General features: G+C 33.2%; 1 protein-coding gene and 2 long non-coding RNA genes across 6 annotated transcripts in view; 1 reads left to right on the top strand and 2 right to left on the bottom strand.

Annotated features, from left to right (window-relative positions):
- The window catches only part of LOC111515719 (ATP-binding cassette sub-family C member 4), a 137,412-nt gene that overhangs the window by 30,737 nt on the left and 93,209 nt on the right, over positions 1 to 13,466 (top strand). For 3 of the 4 annotated variants that reach the window (XM_074178641.1, XM_074178638.1, XM_074178639.1), the window contains 2 exons: positions 6,947 to 7,154; positions 9,862 to 10,087. In XM_074178641.1, the coding sequence (XP_074034742.1) occupies positions 6,947 to 7,154; positions 9,862 to 10,087 (434 nt within the window). The remainder of the gene's footprint in view (positions 1 to 6,946; positions 7,155 to 9,861; positions 10,088 to 13,466) is intronic. The other variant, XM_074178640.1, reaches the window with a different exon arrangement.
- Positions 2,786 to 3,888, bottom strand: LOC141483796 (uncharacterized). Its single transcript, XR_012466294.1, has 2 exons — positions 3,559 to 3,888; positions 2,786 to 3,257 (listed from the first exon to the last, which is right to left on the bottom strand). It is a non-coding gene; the product is annotated as an uncharacterized lncRNA (long non-coding RNA).
- On the bottom strand, positions 10,848 to 11,644 carry LOC141483794 (uncharacterized). Its single transcript, XR_012466292.1, has 3 exons — positions 11,438 to 11,644; positions 11,157 to 11,378; positions 10,848 to 11,100 (listed from the first exon to the last, which is right to left on the bottom strand). It is a non-coding gene; the product is annotated as an uncharacterized lncRNA (long non-coding RNA).

The raw sequence follows: 13,466 nt of genomic DNA, 5'->3' as shown, positions 1-13,466 counted from the left end.
GTACTGAGATATTTTCACATCATGTTTTAGAAGATTCCACTGTTGTAGTCTTGACCCTAACAGCTCAGCCTTTTCCTTAGACAAGCGAAGATCTCTTATAAGGTCACTCAACTCTGCTTGACTTATTCTGTGCGGATCACTAGACCTATCGCTTACCTCAAAATCAGGGTCATAGGATGTAGAAGGATGGGTTTCTCCGTCTAAACAGTCTTCATCACCTTCCTATAAAATTTCATAGTTTTGGGGTGGAGAAGGAACTGGCAAATTGTCTGAGTATGGTACAGGCCGAAGAGCAGATGGAAGATTAGGGTATTTAACCGTTCCTCTTTTCTTCATAGATAAACCTTGCTTAATGGGAGGAGTTAAGCAGAAATAACAGTCGTCTGTATGATTGGTAGGCTCACGCCAAACCATAGGTACTGCAAAAGCCATTGCCCGGTTTTTATTTTTCAGCCACTCTCACAATATGACGGAACAAGAATTACAACATATATGAGGAGCCCATGATTTATCTTGGTCCCCAACTTTCACACCAAAATAATGTTCATAGACTGTCTTAACGATAGGTGTCATTTTACGTTTCTGAGCCTCAAATGTTATTTCACCACATATATAGCAAAAGCTATCAACAGAATTCACACACTTTCGAGGCATCTCAGATCAGCACTTAAATTAATTTAAAAATCAACTTCACACGATAATTTCAATAGCAACCACGTGCGTACAATTGACAAACTCACATAGGTTATGTTTACTACTTAAGAACAGCTGATGAGAGGGGTGTTATGTAAACACCCCTCTCATCATATATATATATATATATATATATATATATATATATATATATATATATATATATATATATATATATATATATATATATATATATATATATATAATATAATGATACTATATCTTGAAAACAAGAGCTAATATATAATTTTTATGGTCACTTTCAGTTTTAACACGTGGAAATACATAAAAATCATCTAATTTCAACCCCGAAACAAAAACTTTGTTGTGTTGTGATTCGTCTGTCTCCACTTATTGTGCATTATGTTTTCTCAATACTATCCCTATATGAAACAAGAACTACTATTATTCCTGTTCATTGTGCAACATTCTTCTTGATTTTTCAGGAACCAGTATTGATCAAGGAATTATCGAGAATTTCAAATGATAATGGAAAGCTCCTTGTATACAGAAAGCTGTAATAGGTTTTTTGGGAGAGATACGTTTTGGCTTTCTAGTTTTCTATCTTGTAACGGAAACAAATGTGGAAATTATTCGAAAAAGGAAGGAAGCAATCAATTTTTTTCAAATTCCTACATTTTTTTGTATCAAGATAACGAAGTAGGAAGCCTAAACCTTTCACAAAAATCAACCTCTTCTAAAAATATATTTCTTCCAATTTAAACTGTAATGAGTATTTACAATGGCAGTTTTTATGAGTGTTTTTTCGCTGACCATTCCGTGAATTACATTCATCATAGTATTCTTAGGAGTTTAAACATTTTTCATGATTCCTAGACTAACTGCAAACAATATTAGTTGAAACCTGAGAGAACTGAGAGGATATTCTCCAATTTGAATTCAGAAGTTTTGATATACTCCTGAGTATAGTGAAATATAAATGAGTTCTAACAACCTGTTTATTATGTATTCAACGAAAGTCATTTTTGTGGAGGAAAAAATCTGTTTTTTATCGACCTTTTTTGGGTAATTGTTACCTTCCACAATCTGAAAAATATAAAAATTATATTGGAAAACTTTATCCAAGTGTAGAAGGGCAAACTTTTTATTTCACCCCGAAAAGTTACTGCGTAAAAATCAAAGTATTTTTCACAAAGAAAACTCTTCTATTTATCAGTAAGTTGTCGTATTTAACAATTTTGCCTATCAAAAAAATTATTAAGAAATAATACTTATCTTTCACGTTTCGGAGGCCAAAATCTGTCTCCATCTTCAGAAATGGATAAAAAATTCGAATATATTCGCAGTTATTCCTTTTTTGATAGCTTATTTCTTTACTTCTTCGACAGATGTCAAAGAAGTTTTGAAATATGAAATTATGTCAATATTGTTGATTGACAACTGAAACATTCGATGTATACAAGGTACTCTTCGATATCAGTTTGTTGCCATTTCGCCACTATCCAAAATTTTCTTCAAGATGGATAGCCAAGTACGGCCTATTTCTGAACTATTCGAGATACAATTTTCTCCAGACATGAGAATATACGCTGATTCTTTTAGCTTACGTCTCTGAGAATGAGGCTCATTGGTAACCCACATAGCAATAGATATTCCAGGTATATTTCATGAATATACATTTAAGGATATTGTATTATGCTATGAATATGCCATGGATATATATATATATATATATATATATATATATATATATATCCGTAGATATATATATATATATATATCTACTGGAGAATATTCCCTGGAAGTGCTCCTGGCGAACCTTTGATATATTTTAAGAATATTCCTTGGGAATATTCTTGGAATATATTATAATATTCTTAGAATATGTACGGTATATTCTATTAAAAATATTCCAGGAATAGAACCCGAGGAATATTCATAAAATATTCAGGATATTCTTAGTTTATTGTAGGAATATACAATAGGGAAACATCAAAGAATATTCTTTAAATACATTTTATGAATATTCTAGGAATATTTGGAATATTCCAAGAATGTGACTAATAAACGCTATAAGGCATGTATATATTGCATTTTGATGCAAGATTCACACAAGTAATAAAACACATAATATTCATAAACAAATATATTTTAAAAACAATATACACTGAAATATTTGACGTTTCAACCAATATTAAAAATAAAAAATCTAATTCAAAATATTTATTCACTGAATAAAATATTCCTGAATACTGTCATATTACAAATATTAGAAAAGTATTCAAATAAAGATGTTCCTACTCTCAAACAAATGTATACTAAAAATATACTAAAATAACAACTCTGTGAATTCATCAGCACTAATTAAAAAATAATAAATATATCATTTCATTGAAAAATAAAAAATGAATTACATCAAGAAATAGGATAGGTTAGGTTTCTCACTTAAACAAATAAACCCACAAATGAAGTATTCAAAATGAGTAATATGATGGGTTCCTCAATGAATTTCACTTACTTAAAGTTGTCCAAACTTTGCTCACCAGAATAGTTTTCCTTATATTTGTCCAACAATGCATCAGCCAGTGTTTCAATAGTAATACCTGGAACAAAATGTACATTAACGTTCATTATCACTATTTGAAAGTTTCACAATAAAAGTGGAATAAAAATCAAATAGATATTGTTCGCATAGGTTACTCATGAACATTTACAAAATTTTATGACTTGGAGAGCAACTTGCATTGTCTTGTTGAAAAGTACTCATTACGTTTTCAGTTCCTTGGTGCACCTGCCTGTACCAGGTACCACTCTGTTTCCTTTTGGGCAAATTGATACTATCTTGAAAACGAGTGATAAAAATTATGAAAACGAATGATACAAAAGAATGTGTCATTCACTTACTTTTCTCTATTGAAGATACACAACTGAAATCACTCTAGTTGAAACATGTACTTAGTCAAACCAACAAATCCCGCACACCAACTCTCCTCGAACCTAAAATGAGGTATAGTAGGTTAATCACCATGACTTTACTATCGATACTATTGCATTTTACTTACTTTTCTTGAAGACTCAAATTATGCAACTCTCCTGTTTGAAGATCCAAAATCAAACTATTCGCTGTACTGCAAATTGGACAACCCCAAATTATAAATGGTACACTGAACGTGACAGAATTATACTTTGATAATAACACCAACACACTATGCATTACACACGCGAACCTACCACGTCAACCGCCATGTTGAATCAAATGTCGAATTCAACGCAACGGTACCAAGCATTAAGGAACAGCCGCTTTCACAGAGCTTATTCGACTGTCGCGCGCTACACTTCAATTGACCAATGAGAAACGTTTACTCCAATTCTTCACTTACCCATTTCTCTGTTTCCAGAATTTTCCGCTTTGTAATTGAATAATTTCAAATAAAAAAAGACAAATAGGATGAGAATTAACCAATTTATTGATGCAATTGGTTCATTTATTGGCCCATTCAATTTTTTTTGTCATTTCCAACAGTTGCTGTTGGAGCAATTCATCCAGAATCTTCGCGTTGAGTTCAAAAACTGGTTAACACTATCAGGGTTATATACATTACGTTATGCATTCGATTAAGATCTTCAAATATTTTTATTTTTAATAATATTGAATTATTTGAATACGTTATTTATTATAAGATAATTCAAAATTCCATTGTATAGAATATTCCAAAATATACCGTGGGGATATATTCTAAGAATATACCATATGGTATATTCGATCGACAATATTCTCAGAATATTCAAGGAAGAATATTCCATTTATAGACATTCTATGCACATTCTTTCGGGAATAATCCTGCCATATTCATTCAAGCATATTCTATGAATATTCTAAAGGCATGTATATATTCCAAGAATATTCTATGAATATTTGGAATATATACATTCGTTTTATGATATACAGGGAATATTCCATGAATATCTGGTGCTGTGTGGGAATCTTTCTTGTCCTATTCCATTTCACTAGATGTTCACCGTTTGATTTTAAAATGTGTTCTGATAATTTTGATCCTGTCAATTGTCTATTTTTTATATAATATCGATGTTCATTCTCAGACACTTTCAATGGTCTTGAGATTTCACCAATGTAACTTTTACCACAAGAACAAGGTATTTCATAAATACAATTTTTTGTTTTTTCTTCAGTGTTGTTGGGTTTTGTATGTGTGAGTATAGATCTCAGTGTATTTTTTGTTTTGAAAGTATTTCTAACATCATACCTATTTCCAATTCGTCTGATTTTGTCAGATAGTCTTGGAATGTAAGGTATAAAGTTGTGAAAGGTGTCGGTGGATGTTGAGTCGGTAATTGTTGAGTAGGATGTTGTTGAATTTGTGAAGATGTTTGTATGTTCGTTTGGTTTTTAATTGACTCTTTATTTTCTATTGCATTTATCGTTGAATTTATGAACGAATCTGAATAAGCGTTATCTTTCAAAACAGATTTAATTAATGATATTTCTTTAATGAGATTTGTCGTGAATAAACAAATGATATTTGAAAAATGAAAACAGTCAATATTGTCTCAATATTTTCAAGTGGATGAAGAAATATATTTCAAGGCGTTCATTTGATCAGTCTTCCGTTTGGGTGATCAATGAGCATAATGAAAGATATAAGATGGAGTTTTCTCGGACATGAAGCTCATGTTGACTAGTATTTATTTCCCAACCACTCAGGATGTTTCAGAAACAGCGTCGGCTTTTGACTTCCATATATTTTTTTTTACTATCCTCTTTTCTGATTCATGAAGATAGGATCGTAATGTCTCAAAATTTATATTATATAAAATGTGATATTTTAGGAGAGATTGGTGTTTTCTAAAGAAAGCTTCGAAACAAAACACCTTCCTTTATTTTCTGATCAATACCGTTTTAGGTTACTTCACGAGGCGAAGTACTCCTTTCATTACATCACAACTTAATGTCACGGTGACAGTACGTATGAACATTCGATCGTTTAGGTAATTTCATCCCAACCAAAGAAATATAATTCAAATTAGAAAGGAAATATTTTAGGAGGTATACATATTTTGAGAAAAAACCTTTTCACTCCTTTATCACCAAATAAAAAACATGTAAAACAATCAACAGTAATTCGATAGATTTCCATTCAAGTGGATTGAGTTATGAAGCGTTGCTGTATCACTTTCAATTCCATAACGAACTTTTCAAATATTGACTGAATGAGAAAAAGTGATTTTCATGTGAATCAATGTCCATATGTTTGAGAGTATTTGTTTCAGACAAACTTTTTTCCAGTTTGTATCAGAAAAAAAACTACTGTGCTCGATCCACATATCTTTATTGTTGTTATTTCCTTTCTTTCTCTTTTTGAAAATTTTCCACATTTTTTGTTTGATATTAGAGAGGTAGAAAGCCAAAAAGCTCTCGCTCAAAAAACTATTCATTACTAAAAATATTTCTATTCCACTTTAGGTAAAATGACTATGATTGAGATTGGATTGATCAAATGTACGAATGTTTATACGAACTGTCATCGTGATAAAAGTAGAATTGTCTCTTCCGGAGACTGGAAGTCGTAATGTTGTGAAATAAATGAGTGATTGGTATTGTGAAATCATCTGAAACGATGCTGATTCGGAAATATGAAGAAAAGTTTTTCATCCTGTAACTTCGAAGTACACTAGGAATTTGATAGATTCGTATGTGGATGAAATTTTATATCGATAGTATTTCATATTCCATCATATTGTGTAGATTTCCTGTGAATAATATCTGTTTCAGTTCCATTGGGAATGGGAATGATTGGAGTATTAACTGAATGAGAAAATAAGATTTTCTTTGTTAGTCAATGTTCATATGTTTGACAGAGAGTTTTCGTTTCAGAGGAACTTTTCCTTCCAGTTTTTATTTGGAAGATACCTTTGTGCATGATTTACATATCTTTTTGAAGTGATTTTATTGTTGTTATTTTTTCTTCTCTTTTTCAAAAGTTGTCCACATTTTCACTTCAATGATAAAGAAGTAGAACAACATAAGCTTCTTCAAAAATCATTGATTTATATTTTGTATATTCTCTGAAGTGGAGTGACTATTTTTTAATTATCTTCTCATTGATAGGTCATCCTTGAGAATTTTCCATGAATTTATATTCTTCAGAATACAAGTCTTAGTGAATCAAATATATGAATTTGAGATGTTTAGGTGAATTGAGTATGGTAAATATTCATGAACATTTCTAATTCACTACCCTCTATGTTTTTTAATCAATTTTTTCATTTGCAGATGCATTCAACCGATAATTCTTTCCATTCTGATATCACTTTTCACAGGGGTTAAAGAGGAAAATACACAATTGAAAATGTACCTGTCTAGTGCAGCTTTGGTGGGTAGTACCACTTTTCTCACTTTCATTATGCATCACACTAACTTTGGATTGGCAACCGTCGGGATGAGGATCAGGGTAGCTGTGTCCTCAATGGTTTACAGAAAGGTATGCCTTTTATAACTGCAAGTCCTCAAATTTTTATATATTGTTGATCAGGTGGTATTCCACTGCGTGAATGTAAAAATAGAACAAGAATTCAGTTACTTTTTTTTTAATCTAATTGGATAGAACATCGAGAGCTTGGCAACAAAAGTTATTAAAAATTTTGATATTGACCTTAAGGGTGAATTACTTTCGCATCAGTTATTATTTTCAATTTTGTTTGTATCAAAGTTTTCTGTCAAATCATAAAAAACCTTTCCACACGTAGGCTCAATGTAAAATTCACTGTATATCCATTGACTAGGTAAATGGTAGATGCTGGTTCCACCCGGCATCGCCTGGTCAGATACCATTGCAACGGCTCAGGCAGCGTGAAGTTACATTCTGGCTAACATTTTGTTGCTGTGCCGGCTGTTTCCGGTTTCAAGGGTGGGAATAGTAGAAAATATTGCATGACGGCAAAATACTCCGGAGGTGAAATAGCTTCCCAATCGGATCTCCAGGTTGAAGCTGATTCCAGGGCTTCATCCTGCAGAAGTAATTCGAAAACCACTATTTTTGATAGTCAGCATGGGGTAATAGCACGATAACTGCAGTTGCTAAGAGGCCCACTAGCAATTTCAAAATCGATATCTGCAACATCAGAGGACTGAACTCAAATATAAATTCAATGCACCAACATCTGCAAACAAATAGTCCTCATATTCTTGTACTCACAGAAACCACAATATCGAATGGCTCCAATTTTTAAATATCAATGACGAACAAGGTCGAAAACCTGAGGATTTTGCAATAAGTAGCAGACTTACTGCTATCATAAATGTGACAAGGATTTGCTAGGTTTCTGGATTTATACCTAACAACCAATCCAGAAATTCACACAGTCACTGTAGGATCTTCGTTGGGGTCTTTTGATCACAAAATTGTTTCAGTGTTGAATGAATTACCGATAAATCTTGGAAAACAATATAAACCGCGCAAAGTTTGGCATTACAGATCTGCTGATTGGAAGGATCTTCAAGACCATTTACGAAATTTTCCCCGGCTAGATGTTTGTTTCGGCTCTAATCATCCATCAACATATGCCTTCGAAGTCACGGAAGTTATTCTATCAACCATAGATACATATATTTCTCCTCCAATAAAACAACTAACGGCAAATCTTGGTTCAACAAAGATTGCGAGGAAGCTGTCGCCTCCAAAAATCACCCCTATCGATAGTGGCGTGAAAATCCCAGTACCGAAATACCAACTAGGTTTGTTAATTCTCGCAACAGCTGCAAATGAAAGCACATTATGTTACGATCAGAGAATTAGAGATAAACTGTTTGCCAATCCCAAAGGGTCTAAATTCTGCTGGTCGATAGCTCAAGCTGTTATTCAGAACTTCACAAAATCTACAATTCCACCACTGATGCATGCATATGATTCCATTACAGCAACAGCCATAGAAAAAGCAAATCTACTAGCTGAGCAATTTACTTCCCGCTCCACAGTCGATTTTCTGAGAAAGTCACCATCCACTATTCACATTAGAATCCACAATGCCAGAAATCACTTTTCCACAACGTCTAGTCAGGAGAATTTTGAAACAGCTCAACATCAGTTACCCTTCAGCTTCATGAAAGAACATTTCCTGCGAGTGGCCGTTAATGGATATTTCTAGAAAACTTTCAATAATAACGCTGGTGTTCCCCAGGGATCTATACTGTCGCCAAGCCTCTTTTCATGGTATACCAACAACTTATTGGAAGAAAGAATAACAAGAATCCAATATATTACTTTGTCTCGTCATTCCATTTGGATTTCAGGACATAAGCTGCAGATGCACATCTTTACCGGCAGCAGGAGGTTGCATATTTCGAAGATGATCTAGAAGTGATTTCGACTTGGGGTGAAAGTAACCAGGTTCAATTGAATACCTCAAAATCCCAGGAATCGGTTTTCTCCGAAGAGATGAATGTCTTCGAACCGGATATGATAATGCCAGGACAGACAATTTCGCTTTCTGCTTCGATAAGTTAGTTAGGGGTTGAAATAGACATCAATATATCCTGGCACAATCAGGTCGCTGAAATTGTAAACGCTGCTCCTTAAAAACTTGGAACCCTGTTCCGAACCAGAGAACTGTACACACCTCAGCAATTTAGAGCTCAACTGAGACCTTCTTTGGAGTATTGTTCTCATTGATATATGGAGCTCCGTATCCAAGCATACCCTAACGCTGCTGGATTTCATCCAGAAAAGAGCCATCCCTTTGATTAGAGACACGAACATCACTTGCAACCTTGAAGGTCTGGAACATCGAAGAACTGTTGGAGATTTCTGTCGCTTTTATAGATACGTTCACGGGAGGTGTACAATTGACTCGGCACATTTGATTTCACCAAGAGCGGTACATATCAGAAATAAGCGACGGACTGTTTGCTCATTGTTCTAGGGTTCAATTTAATATACTTTGAACTTCACTCCTTGAGAACTCTTTCATTTGGAATACTGCGTTCATGTGAAATGAACTTCATGAGAACGTTTTTCGAAATGAATTTATTCTCCAACGATTCAAATCCAACGTGAATCGCTACGTTCGCACAGGCACCCTCTTGGAGCTCCTGAAAGATCTTCCTGTAGTGCTTATGTTTTCTCCTTAAAATGAAAATAAACCTGCTTGGAATTTTTTTCCAATCAATACTTTTATATATTTCATTTTCAGATAACGAGACTGAATATAAAGTCACTAGGTGAGACAGATTCAGGAAAACTAGTGAATTTACTCTCCAATGACGTCAGCCGATTTGACTATGTTGTTCTATTATTACATGCTTTGTGGGTCTTACCCTTTCAAGTGACTTTAATCACATTTCTCCTTTGGCAGCAAGTTCAAATTTCTGCCTTGGTAGGAATAATGACAATGGCTGTTGTGGGTTTACCCCTTCAAGGTGAGTGAACTGAATGGAATATAATCAACATACCACTTGAATTTCTTCAGATGCTTGAAAACATCTGAAGTATTTATAAAAAAAAATACGATTATTGAAAAAACTACATTGAATGAAGGATTTCAAGATTTCAAACCAAGTTATGTCACGATTGATAACTCGGGTGATAACTGTTATTGTGAATTCTAACAATCGAAACGTCGTGACATAACTTAGTTTATTTTTGACCGGGATATTATAAGCTTATATCGTCATAGTTACGCTATCAATAAAGAGGGTCATAACTCCCTTGGGACATTATAGATTTTATAATTCCCTCTACCTTTCACAAGTAAAAATAAATAGAAATGGAAACTGAACCATATTTTATTCATTCACGTCATTACAAATAATAAATGTACAATTTTGAAATGTTCCCTGAAAATTACTTCCGCCACTGGAAACAATTTCTTCTTTTGTATGGCTGGAGCTTCTGTTCACTACAGTCGAGGTACCTGCCTCTTCTGATGACAAAGTAGACAACATACGCGCCGTTTTATTTCTCGATTCGATGCTATCCTCCAAATACCCCTCCGCCACCGTGGAACTTTTCCAACCTCCGTGTCTTTTTAAGTTAGTCATAGTTGCTCCTGCATTGGCTAGAGCAGTAGCAGAAGTGCGACGAAGGCAATGTCCCGTATAGGAAGATGAGTTTGGCAATCCTAAATACATTGCGATTTTGCTGGGAATTTTCCCAAACATGTTTTTCCAATTGGCTGAGATGTACATTCATTTTGTCGGAAGCTCAAAAAAAATCGTTCAATACCTTTAGGACGCAAAGACATATAAAGTCTTAGTAAAGGCAAGGCGGAGAACTCTTTTTCATCCACAACTGTAAATTTCTTCGATACACCAGTTTTACTTTCCGGTACGTTCACTACCATAACGGAATCCCGGTCCTCTATATCCGATATCTTCATATTCAAAAGTTCCTGACTTCTGCATCCTCCAAAATAACCCATAATCAAAACAACCTATAACAAAAAAAGGAAATAAATACACACAAAAAGGAAAATAAGAAAAAAATTACCTTATGCAATAAATGAATATCATTAGGAGCGTCCTTTAGGAATCTGATAACATCTTTAGGAGATGAAACAGCAGACTATTTCGGCTTATAACTCTTACTCTTCCGTTTCAAAAAAGCCTGTAGTTCATTGAACTTGGTGATATCTCGTTTCTCATGTATAGTCACCATCGATTTTAGCATTGACCATTTAGTCCATAAAGAATTCGGACTATACGTTTCTGACTGAAACGAATGAACACAATTACTACCAAATCTACCGAAAAACATAGAAAATTTCTTACCAGTTCTTGAAAATATGCCAGAAATACAGTTTCAGTGACATCTTTTGGCATAACATTTTTCCGTGTCAGCCAGTCCAGATATATCTTGTATTCTTTTTGGTATACGGCTTCACTTTTCGATGGAATTATTGATTCTCTTGCTTGTTCAGCTTTTTTCAAAATATCCTCCATTATATTTGGGGTAGAAAACACGTTTTCACCACAAACACAGCTTGATAACAAAGTTCTGTTCATAAACAAGTAACATAGCAACAACCTAGCAACAAGAAAACTCTACTATAATCAACGGTACCTGATTCAAATATACCGGGAAGGTAATGAATTGGTACATTTTTCCGTTTCAAAAATGAACAAAATTTTATTGAAATCGGTCAGAAATAAAATTATCTATGTACCACGGGAATTAATGAGCCTTAATAACCTCAGGCAATTGCTGTCCCTCGGGCCAGAGGCCCTCGGGACGCAAACTTTGCCATCGGTAATTAAGGCCCTCCTAATTCCCTTGATACATAAATAACTATTAAAATCTTTTTAATTTTAATTTTTCATTTTTTGTTAATGATAATTTTTAATTATTATTTTTCAGCTTTTATTAATATTTAAATTTTCATTTGTTTGGTTGTTGCTTGTATCTTACTTTTTTGTAAGATCAGTTTTCTGTTTAATAAAATTGTTATTTTCAGTTAATCTCAATAATTTTTCAATTGTTTTTCAGAGTTTTCAAATCAATTTACCTATATTATATTAGACAATGGAAGTCCGAATTGATGAAATAAACTTATGTTTTCTTTGAATATCTTCTGGATGTCTATATGAAACTGTCATCTATCTATAAGATATCTGATGTTGTCTATAAAAATTATCCTGTTATGGATTGGAGGGAGATAACATAGTCTTTTTTACTGTCGTTGTGATTTGAAGTATATTGAGATGCTGTTTATCTAGTTTCTCGGGAAGCAGTCTTCAATATGATATGGAACGCCGTTTTACTTTTTATTGTCACAAATATTCATTCCTCAATTTATTCAACTAACAATGTATTTGTTTGAATTTAATTGATTCATGCATTTGTTCGACACATTAAAAACGATTGTTCCCAAATTTTGTTCTATTTTAAATGACACTTGATTTAAAATGTTACTTGAATTAATTTGTTTGATGAAAAGTTGCGAACAGTTATAATAAAGATTCATTGTTTGAAATTTTTGGAAGTAAATGTTTGTCATATATACTTTTTTTGTAACAAGCGAATAATTTACTACAATTTCTGTGAAACATGAATAAAATGGTTTGTTGATAATTATAGTTACATGAATTAAAACGATTGTTGATAATTTTAATTTGGCGCTAGCGTCGAACGGATTCTTGCAGAAGCTGAATTTTTAAATCTGGCAACATGATAGTTTAGTGATAGTAACACAATATTCCGTTCGACCGCAGCGCCGAATGAAAATTATCAACAATCAATTTAATTCATATATCACCTAAAAGCAACAATCGAAACAATTCATTTTTACAAAATACCAATAGAAAGTAAAACGGCGTGGCACGCCGTTTTACTTTTTTTAATATTCCTTTGAAATGATCTGAATTATTTTGTTTGTTGAATTTCAGTGATACATGAATTAAATTGTTTGTTGATAATTTTTATTCGGCGCTGCAGTCGAACGGATTATTACCGTACTATGACCAATGACATAAATATTATATGCAGTTAAGTAGTTCCGCAAAAATACGCCCGACGTCAGCGCCGAATAAAAATTATCAACAAACAATTTAATTCATGTATCACTGAAATGCAACAAAAAAATTAATTCAATTCTTTCCAAAGGAATAATAATAAAAAGTAAAACGGCGTGGTAGACCGTTTTGCTTTTTATTAATATTCTTTTGAAATGAGCTGAATTATTTTGTTTGTCGAATTTCAGTGATACATGAATTAAATTGATAGTTGATAATTTTTATTCGGCGCTGCAATCGAACGGATTATTACCGTACTATGACCAATGACATAAATATTATAAGCAGT

This window comes from Leptinotarsa decemlineata, unplaced genomic scaffold (genome assembly GCF_025532065.1).
Source record: "Leptinotarsa decemlineata unplaced genomic scaffold, Ldec_3_MD MMD2_tig00004204_RagTag_RagTag, whole genome shotgun sequence".
NCBI classification, from domain to species: Eukaryota; Metazoa; Arthropoda; class Insecta; order Coleoptera; family Chrysomelidae; genus Leptinotarsa; species Leptinotarsa decemlineata.
This window is presented reverse-complemented; position numbering and strand designations above follow the sequence as displayed.